Source organism: Geotrypetes seraphini, chromosome 8, assembly GCF_902459505.1.
Source record: "Geotrypetes seraphini chromosome 8, aGeoSer1.1, whole genome shotgun sequence".
Classification (NCBI taxonomy): Eukaryota; Metazoa; Chordata; class Amphibia; order Gymnophiona; family Dermophiidae; genus Geotrypetes; species Geotrypetes seraphini.
Window position 1 is genome coordinate 191,867,752 of NC_047091.1, and position 17,135 is coordinate 191,884,886.

The 17,135-nt window shown below is 42.1% G+C and overlaps 1 protein-coding gene across 8 annotated transcripts in view; it reads right to left on the reverse strand.

Moving 5' to 3' along the window:
- Positions 1-17,135, reverse strand: part of LOC117365440 — a 362,671-nt gene that overhangs the window by 3,631 nt on the left and 341,905 nt on the right. For 3 of the 8 annotated variants that reach the window (XM_033955907.1, XM_033955904.1, XM_033955901.1), the window contains 2 exons: positions 16,046-16,264; positions 4,268-4,538 (listed from right to left, as the gene is read on the reverse strand). In XM_033955907.1, the coding sequence (XP_033811798.1) occupies positions 4,452-4,538; positions 16,046-16,264 (306 nt within the window). In that variant the 3' untranslated portion in view covers positions 4,268-4,451. Of the gene's footprint in view, positions 1-4,267; positions 4,539-16,045; positions 16,265-17,135 lie in introns of those variants that run through there. The other 5 variants (XM_033955906.1, XM_033955903.1, XM_033955905.1 and 2 more) reach the window with 4 other exon arrangements.

Sequence of the window (17,135 nt, forward strand, 5' to 3'; positions counted from 1 at the left end):
CAGGGCACTGGTCTTTGACCTAAAGGCAGCCACGTGAGCGGACTGCTGGGCAGGATGGACCACTGGTCTGACCCAGCATCGGCAATTCTTATGTTCTTATGAGAGTAGAATGTTGTGATCAAGTGTGTCGAAGGCCGCACTCAAGTCTAATAGAACAAGAGCACATCCATGCCTTTGTCCAAGTAATTCCAACAGTCATCTAATATGTTATGAAACAAAAGATATCCACAAAACTCTGTATTCTGAGGAATAAATTAGGACACCCTAATAGCTAGTGTTACCCCCTTTGCCTGAAATAACTGCAGTTAGACGCTTCTTGTAGCCATCTACCAGTCTCTGACATCGGTCTGAGGAAAGTTTGGCTCACTCCTCAATGCAGAATTCTTTCAGCTGTGAAATGTTTGAGGGGTTTCTTGCATGTACAGTCCGTTTCAAATCACCCCACAGCATCTCAATGGGATAAAGATCAGGGCTTTAACTCAGCCACTCCAGGACTCTCCATTTCTTCATTTTCAGCCAGTCCTTGGTGGATTTACTATTATGTTTTGGGTCATTGTTGTGTTGCAGGGTCCAGTTCTGCTTCAGCTTTAATTTTCTTACAGATGGTCTCACATGTTCCTCAAGCACCCTCTAATACACAGTAGAATACATGGTGTACGCCAAACATGTCCACTTTTCTGGTGTCCAGCTAATTCAGTTTTAGACTCATTTGTCAATAGAACACTATTCCAGAAGTCCTGGTGGTTGTCTACATTCTCTCTGGCAAACTTCAGTCTGGCCTTGATGTTTCGCTTGGAGAGCAAAGGTTTCCTCCTTGCACACCTCCCATGCAAGTTAAATTTGTGCGGTCTCTTTCTGACTGTAGAGGATGTACTTTCACATCAACAGTAGCAAGAATCTGCTGTAGGTCCCGTGATGACATTTTAGGATTTTTGGAGACTTCTTTTAGCATCTTGCGGTCTGCTCTGGGAGTCAATTTGCTTGGACGGCCAAACCTGGGCATGTTGGCATTTGTACACTATTTTCCGAACTGTAGAATGGTTAATGTCAAATACTTTTAAGATCTTTTTAAATCCCTTACCAACCTACAAGCTGCTACAATCTTCTTTCTGAAGGCCTCAGACATTTCTTTTGATTTCACCATGGTGTTCACTCTCACTGTAGCAATCATGAGCACACCAAACTAAATGTCTGAGGTTTAAGTAGGGCAAACCTCCTTCAAAATGCTAACAATGTTCTAATGTGCACCTGATGTGATACGAGCCACTTTAAGTGGGAGGATATGTGGGGGGTGTCCTAATTTATTCCTCAGAATACACATTTCTGTGGATATCTTTTGTTTCATGAGTAAATCAAAGAATATTTTTGTTGTTTACCTGCAATTACATCACTTTCTTTTCCATACATTTTAAAAAAAGATTTGACATCGATATGTGAACATTTCTTAAGAAAGAACTGAATATTTCATAAGGTGTCCTAATTTTTTCACATGACTGTATATTGAGGGTTGAGGATGGTAGATTTATGAGTAATGTTAGGGAATTCTTTTTCACTGAGAGGGTGGTGGATGCATGGAATGTCCTCCTGAGGGAGCTGGTGGAGAGGAAAACTGATGGAATTCAAAAAAGCATGGGATGAACACACATCATCGCTAATTAGAATATGAATGGGCTAACTTTCACGGTTTGAATCCCACATATGAGATGGTTTGGGTAGGCAGGCTCCAGTAGTTGGAACATAAGGTCAATACGGGGTGGACTTCTAAGGTCTATGGCCCAGAAATAAAGAAAAAAGACAATTTCATCATGAAATTGTGATTTCAGGGCAGACTGGATGGACCATTCAGGTCTTTAGCTGCCGTCATTTACTATGTTACTTAAGCAAATATGCTTTTGTGAACCCTCATTTACCATTCCTCTCCTTAGAGATTTCTATTTCACAAATAAGTCACTATGAGGCTCATTTTCAAAACACAAAAAGGGGCAGGAGAATGTGTGTGATGGGGTTTCACCAAAACATCCAAATTGCTATTTTCGAAACCTATTTAGAAACCTGTCTACCATGCTGTTCCTCTGAAGTGTTGGGGATTGTTTTGGGCAGGACTAGGACAGGCTTATGAATTGGATGTTTTTCTGCAATAACAGACTCAAAACACATGTATACTCGTTTTTTTCAGAACTCTGCTTTATTTGTGTGGTGGTTTGACATGCACGTATTTTGGCCTAAGTGGCCTGCCACAATATATTTTGTGGAATAAAGTGTAACACAGGTAAGAACAACAATTCAAAGGACAGTGGGAGAGGCACTGGAATTGACTTTCCTTTAGTGCATTCTCTACTTTCTTTTCCCTGTATGTAATGTGGAATATAAATAATAAACTATCTGCCAGCAGTTTACATTCAGGTACTCAAGTATTTTCCCTGTCTGTCCCGGTGGGCTCACTATCTAATATACCTGGAGCAGTGGAGGATTAAGTGACTTGCCCAGGGTCACAGGGTGCTGAGGTTGTAGCTCTAACCACTATGTCACACTCTCCTTTCATGTTTCTAAGTGCCAAAAAGATGCTCAAACTGACCAGATGACCACTGAAGGGATAAAGGCATAACCCCACCTCACTCCCCCAGTGAATACTGACCACCCCCTCCCACCCCCCAAAGATGTGAAACAGTACTTCTTTATTGTCCCTCCAGACTGGCACAGAAACAGATGGGTTTATGTTTCTCTGCCAGCAGGTGGAGACAGACATTGACTTTTGGCTGTAGTATAAGTAGGCTGTGCAGTCCCAAGTACAATCAGTCTGTTCTGAGTCTCCAGCAGATGGAGGTGGTAAACCTGTACAGTCTCCCTGGTTTAGTGTAGGGCTGTTGGATTTGTTTAGTGGCCTTCTTGTCCCTGTTATGGGTGCAGGATTGAGCTTAGGAGACCCTTTCAGGAGTCCGTCCGACCTCAGGGGTGCCACATTTGACTGGCGGGAGAAAGGAGATATGATAGAGACGTTTAAATACCTACATAATATAAATGTGCATGAGTCAAGTTTCTCATTTGAAAGGAAACTCTGCAATGAGAGGGCATAGGATGAAGTTAAGAGGTGATAGGCTCAGGAGTAACTGAGGAAATACTTTTTTATGGAAAGGGTGGTAGGTGCATGGAACAGTCTCCCGGAAGAGGTGGTGGAGACAGAGACTGTGCCTGAATTCAAGAGGGCCTGGGATAGGCACATGGGATCTCTCAGAGAAAAAGAGATAATGGTTACTGCAGATGGGCAGACTAGATTATCTGCTATCATGTTTCTATGTTTGAGTCCCTCCCCCCCATTTCCCCAAAATTTTTTACCTTAGAGGTGCCTCAGCTATAAGCCTTGCCACTAATATTCAGCTTTGAGAGCCAGTGGGGTCTGCTCACTTTAAATTAAAGTTGTACGGAAAAAAAAATATCCTGAGGCAGTGCCAGTCAGCAGGGAAGTCTAATTGATTTTAATTGCTAACCAGCACTTTGTTTTGTCTTCTAGCAGTTTTCGTAATGAGCTCATTGTGCTCCAGGTGCGCGGTTCATGCCTCACTATCAGTTGGGTTGTTGGGGGGGGGGGTTTTCTTGGGCGTTGGTGAAGAGTTGGTTTGTAAGGGTAAACAGTTGTTTGGCTGGGACTTTCTGTAGGGAGTAGGCTTTCTTTGCTTCTAGGATGGCGGCTTTGTAGATGGTAGATGTGTTTTCCCATTAAGCTTTGGATTCTGAATTTGGGTGTTTGATCCAGTTTCTTTCTGCTTTCCTCAGTGATCTTTTTATGGATTGGAGGTCACTGGTGGAGCAGGTGTTTTGTTGGTGGATAAAGGGACTGGATGTTAGAGTGCCAGGTGGAGGCTGCTAGGTCGATAGAGTGGGGATGTTAGATGTAGGTTTTGTTTAGATTGCAAATGGGATAGGGCCTTTTAGCGGGGCTGGGGTAGTGTTGAGTGGGGGTTGGAACTCAATGAGGTGGTGGTCTGACCATGGGACAGGTGTAGTGGTACAGATTGTTTGCTGGGGCTCTGCAGTCAGGTCCCTGTGGGTGAAGATTAAGTCTAAGGTGTTGCCTGCTGAGTGTGTGGGGGTGGTTACAACTTGGTAGCACAAATCGGATGCCCACAGGGTCCTTCACGCTTATATTCAGCGGACCCAGAAGTTCCATCAGTTGGATCATCTTTTTGTTCTTTTAGACGGTCCTCGTAGGGACAGTGCTTCCAAGGCTACGACTGCATAGTGGATCAAGGAGGCTATTACTTCGGTGTACCTTCTTCAGAAGTAGCCTGTTCCGGATTTTCTCAAAGCTCATTCCACTTGGGGGCAGGCAGCTTCTTGGGCTGAGTCTTTTCTTGTGCCTCTGGTAGATATCTGTAAGGCTATGGTTTGGTCTTCTCTCCATTCCTTTGTTCATCACTACTGTGTGGATGTTCAGGCACGTCAGGAAGTAGTGTTCAGTGAGCATGTGCTTGTGGCGGCCCTTCAGGGATCCCACCATGATGAGTACTACTTTGATATGTTCCATCCATTTCTGTGCCGGCCTGGAGGGGGCGATAAAGAATCAGAAATTAGGTTCTTACCTACTAATTTTCTTTTTTTGTGTCCCTATAGACTGGCAAGACCCCACCCTGTCATTTTTATTCAGTGCTTTTTTCTCAAAGAGTATGTTTTTTTTCGGCGGTATTTTTTTGTCTGGGTTGTTGGGGAAGTTCATAAGAGTAGCGGCGTTTGGTTCATCTGGTGTAGCTGGTGAGCTTTGGGGATATTTTTGAAGGTTCTTCTAATCAATATCCAACATTTTGGATTATTAGTTGCTATTCTTCTGGAGTGATGTTGGCGTTTATAGTTCACAGTTCTTAGTTTCTTAGTTCTGCTTGGCTATTCATTAGACTGATTGTACTTGGGACTGCACAGCCAACTTATACTACAGTCAAAAGTCAGTGTCCAGCTGCTGGCTTAGGAATGTAAACCCATCCATTTCTGTGCTGGTCTGGAGGGACTAAAAGAAAGAAAATTACCTGCCTGTATGACAGCTTCAGATGTTATCACCTTTCGTATTAAATCAGCAAGCAGGTCCCTGGAGTAGCCTAGTGGTCAGTGCACTGGACTGCAGAGATAGCAAGCCAGGCCTATATCCCACTATAACTAGTGGAACGTGTGAGCCACCCAAAACCTATTGTACTTACATATAGATGAGACACAGGCATAAGGGTTATTGTTGTGATGTACAGTTTTTGGGTGGGTTTTGGAGGACTCACCATACAATGTAATGTGAAGTGCACTGCAGTGCTCCCTAAGGTGCCCCATGCTGGTCCCTCCTATGTCCCCATGGCTTGTTTTTTGACTTTTGTTTTGAAAATGGTTCAAAGAGACACACTGAGCACAATAACATCTAAGAAATAGCCATTTTCAAAACAAAATGTTTTCCTGTTTTGAAAATGGTCATGTTCGCTCCTGCAAAACTTCCCAAAAAACCATCCATATATCTTCACTGGATCTTGAAGGGTTATCAGCTGGTACTAAGGCTGGGATTGCTCAATTGTTAGAATGGGATCGGTGTCAATCTCCTGGTTTCATAGAATTCTTTGTATGTTGATACTTGGGAAGAACTGACTCTGTATTGGAAATCTGGCATAGAGAATTGGGCGTTCCACTGAGGATCCTTTGTATGTCACAACTAATTTCACAGATTTCAGGCAGTGTGCAGTGCTGAGTTACAAGAGTGTCAATATCGTGTTTTGCATAGGGTGTATTTCTCCCAAAAACAGAATATAGAAAACATGAAAAAGAATGTGTAAAAGTTAAAAGAATGGTCTAATGTTTGGCAATTAAAATTCAGTGCAAAGGGTGATGCACTTGGGGAGCAGAAATCCAAGGGAGCCAAATGTGTTAGGAAGTGATAGGTTGATATAAGATAGGAAGAGGGCCTTTGGGGTAATAGTGTCTGAGAATCTGAAGGTAACGAAACTGTATAACAAGGTGGTGGCTATACCTAGAATGATGCTAGGCCATATGGAGAGAGGTATAACCAGCAGAAGAAAGGAGGCCCTATACAAGTTGTTGAGTCCTGTTCAGTTTTGGAGGCCATATTTGGCTAAGGATGTAAAAAGATCTCACTGCGCACTTCTTCTCAAAGCAGAGGCTATGCTGGACTATGATGGTTCATCAGACAGAGACTCTAAGGATGAGGAGTCAGATTTGATCCCTTAACTGTCCCAAAGTGAAGCTTCTCTAAGAACATAAGAATAGCCTTACTGGATCAGACCAATGATCCATCAAGCCCAGTAGCCCGTTCTCACGGTGGCCAATCCAGCTCACAGGTACCTGGCCAAAACCCAAGGCGTAGCAATATTCCATGCTACCAGTCATTTCTCCTATTGGGTTACTTTTGAGTTAAAACCAATACAGGACAAGCAGTGGCTTCCCCATGACTTTCTCAATAACAGACTATGGACTTTTCCTCCAGGAAATTGTTCAAACCTTTCTTAAAACCAGCTCTAATGGGAGAAACAGCTTCCCATCCAGAGGACCAGGAGGCTACAGCTATAGATCAGTCCTCTGCTTTACTGAAAATCATTACTGAGTCCCTCCGAATTGAAAATAGACCTTCTGCAAACCTCGTCTTCCCAGTGTTCTCTCTTCTGAGTGGGGTCCGGGCTCAACCCACATCTTCCGTGGCCCTGGGAGACCCCTAAAGGCTGCCTAAGGGTAGCTAAAACGATGGCTAAACTATCCCATGGATCAGGAATTCCAGCAAATGTTTGCTGTGCCAAAGGTGGTCTCCCTGGTAGCCCAGGTGATCAAATGCAATGGTATTAAAGGATCCACAGGACCGCAGAGTGGATATGGTTCTCCCAGAGGTGATTTGAGGCTTTAGCCTTAGGGGTTAAGCGTTCAGCCATGCCTGTCATTCTAGACTAAGAAATGAGAGCCTGATGGACTCTGAGCCCCTGCCTCAGCTTGTGCTGGTGGAAATCGACTATATAATCTGAGTCATGGGGAAAGTCTCAGCATTTTCGATCACCATATGCTTTGGATCAGGTAATGGAAGGGTGATTCGACCTCTAAAGCAATGCTGAGCAAGCTCCCTTTCAGGGGACAGATGTTGTTTAGCAATGGCCTGGATGATCTTATGGCCAGTGTACAAGATCACCTTACAAAATCTTTACCAGACAGCAGACCTTGAGAAGCCAGAGGCCATGGATGGGGGTCCTTTTGTGGCTCCTAGCACTGTCGCCATTATTCCACAGGAGCCTTTACCCAGAGCACCTTTCTGCATTCTAGACAGAAATTCTCCGGTAGCCAGGGTTCAGGTTCCTGCCCCACAGTGCCAGTCAAAAGCTACAATGATGCCAGTCCTCATGCCACTCCTTTGAAAATTGGAGGTCAATTCTCTGACTACCTGGAGGCTTGGAAACAGATAATGTCTGACCGCTGGCTCCTGGACATTATCAGACAGGGTTACAAGATAAGAGCTCACACACCCTCTCTCTGACTAGTTTGTGGACTCACCAGCAGGCCGGCCAGAGAAAGCAAAAAGGATCAGAGCGATGCTACAGAGGTTACTAGATATCAAAGCCATAGAACTAGTTCCTTCAGACAACTCGGGCTCCAGCAGATACTCCATATAATAATAATATATATATATATATATTTTTTTTTTTTTAAATACCTCCACACCATATAGTTCTAGGCAGTTCACATCTAGAACTGTACAATCAGTGAAAATAAATAATATTGGCATAAAAATACATTACAAAATTAAAATATACATATTAAAATATCAATTTGCAAATTTACCAATCAAGATTAAAAACATCAATTTACAAATTTATCAATCAGTTTACAACAGCTTCCTAAAAGACACATAATAATAAGCCTGAGAAATAATAGTACAAATGCCAAAGAAAGGCTGAGAGGAATGGAGGCCCATCCCAGATCTCAAACATGTCAACAAGGCACTGAGGTTTCAAATGGACACCTGCAGTCTGTCATTGCAGTGGTGGAGTCAGGAGAGTTTTTAGCTGCCTTGGATTTGACGAAAGCTTACCTTCACATCCCCATCTTCCCGGAACACAGGAAGTTCCTCAGATTCTATGTGTTGAAAAATCACTTTCAATTCTCAACGCTTCCCTTTGGGCTAGCAACAGCGCCTCGAACCTTCACCAAGGTTGTGATGGTGGCTGCTCATCTCCGCAGGGTTGGCAGGTACACCCGTATGTGGACGATTGGCTCATCAGAGTGCTGTCTTGCTCAGAAGGAGAAAAGGTGGTAGTGGCAGTTGTGTGGGTGCTACAGAATCTGGGATGGACTGTGAACTTTCAAAAGAGCCACCTGGTTCCAACACAGTTCCTGGAATATCTGGGAGTCTTATCAAACACGGCAGAAGGCTGAGTTTTTCTTCCAGAAGCATGCAAACAGAAGCTTTGTGGTCAGATTACAGACCTGTTGACCAAGCCAGAGCCTAGTGCATGGCATTATCTTCTAGTCCTTGGATTAATGGCAGCCATGATCAAGGTGGTGCCCTGGGCAAAGGCACACATGCGCCCCTTCCAGAGCGCATTGCTGACTCGCTGGTCGCCTCAGAGAGACTCCCTGCAAGTTCCACTTCCCTGGACAGCGGCAGCGGTCCCCAGTTGAAGGCAACACAAAGCACAGAAGACTCGTTTCAGAATTTTGAGTTCACACCAGGTGAAGTTTACAGTGAACTGGCAAGACTCAAGGTGAACAAAGCCATGGGACCAGACAATTTGCACCCAAGAATGCTCAGAGAATTGAGCGATGTCCTGGCGAAACCGTTGGCTGAGCTATTCAATCTCTCCCTAAGTAAGGGGAAAGTTCCCCTGGACTGGAAATTAGCTAATGTCGTTCCTCTGCATAAAAAGGGTTGCAGGGCAGAGGCTGCGAATTATAGACCGGTGAGTCTCACATCAATAGTGTGCAAACTCATGGAAACACTAATTAAAAGCAAATTGGACACGATCTTGAATGAAGGGAATCTTCGGGATCCCAGTCAGCATGGATTCACCAAGGGTAGGTCCTGCCAATCCAATCTCATCAGCTTCTTTGACTGGGTAACAATAAAGTTGGACTTGAGAGAGTCTTTGGACGTCGTGTACCTGGACTTCAGGAAAGCTTTTGACAGTGTCCCACACCGCAGGCTGCTAAGCAAGATGGAATCGATGGGGTTAGGAGAGACACTAACTGCATGGGTCAATGATTGGCTGAGTGGCAGACTTCAGAGGGTGGTGGTTAATGGAGGTGACCAGTGGAGTGCCGCAGGGCTCGGTCCTGGGTCCACTCCTTTTCAACATATTCATAGGGGATCTGACTCAAGGGCTTCAAGGTAAAATAACACTATTCGCCGATGACGCCAAACTATGTAATATAGTAAGTGAATGCAGTTTACAGAATTATATGGCGCAGGACCTGCTTACATTGGAAAGTTGGTCCTCAACCTGGCAGCTAGGCTTCAATGCTAAGAAATGTAAGGTCATGCACCTCGGAAGCGGAAATCCATGCAGGACGTACTTCTTGAACGGAGAAACTTTAACTAGGACTTCAGCAGAACGAGATTTAGGAGTAATCATCAGTGCAGACATGAAAACTGCCAATCAAGTGGAGAAGGCTTCATCTAAGGCAAGGCAGATATTGGGTTGTATCAATAGAAGTTTCGTCAGCCGAAAGCCTGAAGTCATAATGCCGTTGTACAGGGCCATGGTGAGACCTCATCTGGAGTACTGTGTGCAATTCTGGAGGCCACATTACAGTAAAGATGTGCGCAGAATTGAATCGGTTCAACGGACGGCCACCAGGATGATCTCGGGGCTCAAGGGTCTCTCGTACGAAGAGAGACTGAACAAATTGCAGCTCTACACTCTTGAGGAACGTAGGAAGAGGGGAGACATGATCGAAACATTTAAGTACCTCACAGGACGTGTCAAAGTGGAAGATGATATTTTCTTTCTCAAGGGACCCTCGGCCACAAGAGGGCACCCGCTCAAACTCAGGGGCGGAAAATTTCATGGCGACACCAGAAAGTATTTCTTCACAGAGAGAGTGGTTGATCATTGGAACAAGCTTCCAGTGCAGGTGATCGAGGCAGACAGCGTGCCAGACTTTAAGAATAAATGGGATACCCATGTGGGATTCCTACGAGGGTCAAGATAAGGAAATTGGGTCATTAGGTCATAGACAGGGGGTGGGTAAGCAGAGTGGGCAGACTTGATGGGCTGTAGCCCTTTTCTGCCGTCATCTTCTATGTTTCTATGTCCAGTCTCTGGCAAAGGGGATCCCACTTTGGATTGATTCATGGGTCATCTTAACAACAGATGCCAGCTTGTTCAGCTGGGGGGCTCCTTGAAATGGTCACTCAGTACAGGACTAGATGCCCTGGTTCAATCTTCGACGATACCAGCAATGCCTTTATGTCAGAAGTTCTTACTTTTTTAAATGACTTGGACATTTACCCATTAATAACCAGTCCTATCCATATTGCTGGTCACACCCTAGATATGGTGCTTACCCAAGAATCCCATAGAAATAACTTTCAAATATCAGCCACTATACAAGTTCTATGGTTGGATCATTTTATAGTTTCCTTTCAACAACAAATCCTAAATCACCACTCCACTTTAAAACCTAAAATAATTACCACTAGGAATTATAATAAGTTAGAAGCTGCAGACATCTCATCTAACTTCAATCTTACTTTAGAAAAATTGTTCCGTCCCACTGTTGACGATAAAATCCTAGTATGGAACCAGTCCATTGTTCAACTCTTAGATTCCATAGCACCAGCAACCACTCTCACGATCTCTCCCCGTAAACAAAAAAATCCATGGTATTCAGCAAACTTGAATCTATTAAAAAAAAAACCCAACTACGCTCCCTTGAACGAAAATGGAGTCATAATAAAACACTCATCAATCTTAATAAATTTAAGGAACAGGCTGCATATTATAGATCTGAAATTAACAGAACCAAAAAAGAATACTATACTAAACAAATTAAGAAGGTTAAAAATTCCTCTACTTTATATACAATAGTTAAATCTCTAACAACAAAGAAAAAAGAAATGAACAAATCCAATCTCTCACCATCAGCACAAGCCCTTGCCACTTATTTCATTGATAAAGTACGGAAAATTAGGACACTTTTTTGCTTACCTCTATTTCTAGCCGTTCAGAAGTTCACGCGGATTCAAATATCTCTATTAACCTGTCCTTTTCAAAATGTTCCCATTTCACTCTTCCTACTTTGGAGGAAATTCAAAGATGCATTAATTCCCTCAACATAAAAGGGACTAGTGCAGAGGTCATTCCTCCTTTCCTTTTAAAATGATGTTTTTTCCATTTTTGGCCCTTACATCAAAGACTTGGTTAACTCCAGTTTATCATCAGGTTCTTTGCCCAAGATCTGGAAACAATCGATCATTTATCCAATCATCAAGGATCAAAAAATTAGCACTCAGGACATGTCAAATTACCAACCTATAGCAAATATACCATTTATGGCAAAACTTACCGAAAAAATAGTTTTTCTTCAAATCTCTGAATCCGTTGAGAAAACAAAAGTACTTCACCCTAACCAAACCGGTTTTTGTCATTACCATTCTACAGAACTTTCCCTGTTAGGACTTACTACTAAAATACTTTACCATCTTGATCATCACCAGTCAGTACTGCTTATCTCCTTAGACCTTTCCTCTGCTTTCGATACCATCAACCATAGCCTGTTACTAACGCGACTTCATGAAATCGGTATATCTGACCAGTTATGGACTGGTTCGTTTCTTATTTTTCAGACAGATCATCTAAGGTTATGTTCAATGGCGCATCGTCCGAACCTTTTACCACCAAACACGGAATCCCACAAGGTTCCATTTTGTCACCATTGCTGTTTAATATCTTTATGTCGCCCCTTCTGACGGTGGGCCAATCTATTGGCTTTACTACGTTTGCTTATGCAGACGATGTGCAATTAATCCATCCTATTGATCTTAACAATATAGAGGAGGTTGTATCCATAAACCATAAATTAGAAAAAATTAAAACATGGTTAAACTCAAACAAATTGTCTCTTAACATCAACAAATCGAAACTTATGATCTTTCTTTTCAAAGAAGGAATAACGCTTCAGGCTCCCCTGAAGTTCGAATCGCTCCCTATCAAAGTTATCCCTACTCTAAAACTGTTAGGAGTCACTTTTGATAGTAAATTTTCTTATCACAATCACATTAGCACGGTTGTTCAGAAATGTTTTTATCGTCTTAGAATGATTCATTCTCTTGCAAAGTTACTAGAGCCAGCTTCTTTGAATACATTGATTCATTCTCTAGTAATTTCTTGCATAGACTACTGTAACGCTCTTTATAAAGGCATTACAAAAAAGGAAATTAGACAGCTTCAGATTGTGCAAAACACAGCTATTAAGATTATTTGTGGCGCTAAGAAATATGATCATGTCTCATCTCTCCTATACAGTGCACATTGGCTACCCGTTGAACATAGAATTAGTTATAAAATCCTACTTTTAACCTTTACAACAAGACTAAACAATCAACCGGAGTTCATTAACAGACTTTTAATTCCTTATAATTCTTTAAAATCACTTCGTTCAATGTTACAAAATCTTCTCGTTATACCTTCTTTAAAATTAATCAACACATTGCGTTCCAATAACTGCTATCACTGCCCCTACTCTCTGGAATTCACTGCCAAATCATTTGCGCAGTGAATCTGAAATAAAACAATTTAAATCAAAATTAAAAACATTTTTGTTCCAGGATGCCTTTGGACAATAACTGTCCTCTTAAGGACAAAAAAACAACAAACAAACAAATTTTATTGCTTTGTACCCTAACCTACTGTATTTTCCTTTTTTTGTTTCGCTTTCTCTTTTACAATTGTAGTTCTTCCCTTTCTCTCATATTGTTTGAAATAAGTCCATTTGTCTTATTATGTGTTTTATTAAGTTGTTTTGGTTTTATCTAGTACCCCTGATTTTGAATCTGTATTTATGTAAATTTTATATTGTACACTGCTTAGAAATTTCATTAAGTAGTTTAAAATTTTTTTTAATAAACTTGTATGTGTTTCCCCCTTTGCCCACGATAGGCTGGGTGATCCGCTAGATAGCTCAGTACCCAAGAACAGTAGTTTTTGTAGCACCAGATTGGCCCAAGTACCTGTGGTATGTGGATCTCATATGACTACAAAAGGAGAGAAGTCTCAGACTCCAAGTGCATCCAGACTTACTCTCGCAGGGGCTGATTGCCCTAGAAGATCTGGGAACTTTGGTCTTATGGCATGGCTCTTATGTGCACAGCACTGGTCTAAGAAGGATACTTAGAAGTAGTCATTGATATTCTGCTTAGAGCCAAAAAGCTGATGATGGTTTCAGCATATGCTAAGGCATGGGAGACGTTTCAGTGCAGGTGCAGCAAAGAAAAGTTAGAGCCGGGCAATGCCCCCTATCTCAACCTTTCTGGCGTTCCCGCAGGAGGGCCTTGACAAGGGATTTGCAGTGAGAGTTCAAGTAGCAAGACTCTCGTTTCCAGAGCCGAGAGAAGAGAGCTTCACCTGGATTAGTCAGATTCTTGAAGGGTGCGCTGAGACTATGGCTTCCAATTCGAGAACTTTCCATCCTGGTACCTTAATATAGTCTTACAGGGACTCAGTGGAGCTCCATATGAGCCCTTACAGGAAACTTCCCTCATTAATCTTAAAGCAGTCTTCTTGGTGGCACTTACTTCTGCCAGTAGAGTCTCGGAATTGCATGCCCTATCATGCATCGAGTTGTTTCTCTGGAGTGACCTTGCGGACAGTTCCCTCCTTTTTGCTGAAGGTAGTTTGAGTGTTTCATGTCAACCAAGAAGTTAAACTGTCCAAGAAAAAGGACAAGGCCTTAAAGGTTTTGGACATCAGAAGAGTACTATTGCATTACCTAGAGGTGACTGAGTTTCATCTCTCAGATCAGCTTTTCATGGTAACCAATCGGGCAAGATGAGGCAGACTCGCTTTGAAAGCTTCCCTCTCCAGATGGATTCATAGCATACATCGGTTGTGGCAAACAACCACCTATCTCCTTGAAGGCGCATTTGACAAGAAGAGTGGCTTTTTCTTGGATGAAAGCAAGAGCGATTCCACCTCAAGTGATTTGTAGGTCCGCGACATGGTCTTGCCTTCATACTTTCACTAAGTTCTACAGGGTGGACGTAGCAGCACAGGCGGATGCCACTTTTGAGTTCTCAGTACTATGTGCACCCTAGACCACCCTAGACCATTGGGACTACTTAGGTATGTACCTATGGTTCAGCATACCATCCCAATTACACTGGAAAAAGAGATTAGGTTCTTACCTTGATAATATCTTTTCCAATAGATAGGGATGGTATGCTGAACGCTTATCTGACAAACCTGCTTTCTGATTCAAGCTTCTAGTCAGCTCCACAGCTAAGAGTTTTCTTGTCAGTCAGACTATTGGATTATGAAGAGTCTGTGTATTGGATTATGAAGAGTCTGTGTACTTAAAAGGGAGGAATGATTGAGCTCCATAAATGTTCAGGCTGTTATATACTTGCTTAACTTGTATTTTTCTTCCATTCATTGTACCTCTCAGAGGCTTTTTAATGTTTTAAATATACTAGGTGCTATTCTGGATTCCTACCTAACTTTTGGAAACCAGATCGACTCTCTGGTCAAAAAATTCTTTTTCAGACTAGGACAATTAAGAGCAATATGATCTGCCTTAATCTAGACCAGCTTTAAAATAGTTGCTCAAGCTATTTCTACTTCCATATTTAAGATTACTGTAATTCTTGGTATTATGGTATCGCAGAAAAGGAATATAAGAGACGTCAATTACTCCAAAATACAGCGGCCAGATTAATTCTCAGAGTAAGCCGATTTGAGAAGCTAGTCCATTAGTAGAAGAGCTATACTGGTTGCCAATAAGGAAGAGTTTATTAAGAGTTTATTTTAAACTTTTTTATACTGTTTACAAAAGACTAAACGATTTACATCAATTAAAACACATATAAGATAAAAACAACTATTGATATAATATTGTACACTTGTTGTATGATGTAAAAATGAATAAAGATTTGGAAAAAAAAAAGATAAAAACAAACTATATCATAAAATATACAATTTAAGATCGCATGCATGTTCTACAAGGCAACATACGGAGAAAACTCTAGTGGACTAATATCTGGTATTAAGGTCACACACTCTTTCCAAAATTCAAGAGCATCCCAGTGCCTCAAACTGCCTTTCCCTTCTCCCCAAGTTCAACAAAAAATGTTTTTTGAATCCACCTTCAAATTTCAGGGACCCAAAGTTTGGAATTACCTATCTTTACGTCTGCATCATGTCCCCACCTACTACAATTTCAGGAAAATGTTAGACATATCACTTCTCTATGTAAACCACATGAGGTTAACCCATTTATGATCTTAGAAAGCTTACTATAACTTCAATTGATTTTATCTGTAATTCTTTTGTAAGCCACATGAATCCTAGTCAAAACTTGCAGGCTATAAGAAATGGTATATATGGTATTACTGTTGTTCAGTGATTGTTTTACAATTCATATGAGCAGATCAGACATTTGGGGTTGGGGAGTTCTCCTGTCTTCTGTATGGCTGTTGCTGGCTTTGGTATGAACTGCAGGGTACAACAGAGACTGGGGAGAAGGAGGAGGAGCTGAAAAGCTGTGACTGACATCTTCTGCAGAATGCTTGCGAGCAGTTTTGAACAACCCTATGGTTCAGTATACCATCCTTATCTAATGGAAAAAATATTACCAAGATAAGAACCTAATCTCTTTTTATGTTTCATAGAATAAAAATATAAGAAAACAACAAACTAAATTGGTATGGTTGTTGGTTCTGTTGTCATAGGCAGCAGGTATGCCGCCCAGAATGCCGCTTAATCAACTTTTTGAGGAATGTGATTTCAGCCACTCTGAAGACTGGGAGGAGATAGGGGCAGAGATTGGTTGCTGTTATGATTCCCTAAACACTAGTTCACAGATGAGAGCTAACCTTTTCTCTGAAGAGACTGCTGTGCTTGCCCCTTAACATGTCTTCCTCCAGGCTGTTCCGATGGCATATGGTGCTTTCTGTCCGTAGCTCTCGCACTTTTCCTTGGAGATGCCGCAGGAGTTTCAGTGCTCCAAAGTCATGTTGCTCTTGTACGGGTGCTATATTTAGATATGGTGCAGAGGTGGAAAATTGCAGAAGACCATCTTTAATCTGATCCTGCTTGAAGAGAAAGAAAGAGAAAAATGTTTAGGTAATTGCTGAAGCTCTTCCCTTTATTATTTCACAGAATGGAGCAACAGACACTAATGATGACGTTATACCAAGAAACCAGGAGCATGAGGCTTGACAATCTTCCCACATGCCAGACACAATGATTGCAGGCTGCAGGGCCACCTAGGCCCCATCCTGAGAAGCATCCTTATAGGGCATGGAGTCTTCCATCAGTCACCCCAAGAGAAATATGTCTGCCCAATGTCCAAGACTGCTTATTCTCCACCCCAAGCAAGAGAAGAGAGTCAAAATGAGATATAGGACCTACTATTATTCAGCCCAGTAGAAGAAAGTGTGGGACACGGAGCCTCTCACAACTCACCATAACAAGAGAATCTGTGAAGGATACAGGGCTGCCTCTCCCTCAGCCTAGGAGAAGAGGGTCAGGGCCAGACACAGGGGCTCCTATCAATCACTCTAGGAGATGAGAATCAGTGTAGGATAACAGGGTCAGTTGAGGACACTGGATCTTCCATCATACATTCCAGTCACAGGAAAAAGAGAATCAAAAGACATGTAAAAAGAAAAAATGATACATTGATAGGAAAAGAAAGAAAATAAGATTAATTGAGATAAAGTGTATGTAGAGTTGAAAGAAGAAGAGCAAAAAGAAGAAAAAAGGAAAGTGAGAAAGATGAACAATCCAGCCAGATACAAAAAGGGTCATTTTATAGATTTGGGGTGGTTTTTTTAGGACTATATGATGCCTTGAGCGAGTGGGATACAGGTCTGTGCCGCTCTGGGGCCCTGCTCCAAAAATCAAAAAAATTTTACCTTCCTACAGCTGGTGAAAATCGGAGGCAGTAAGTCCCCTAAATAT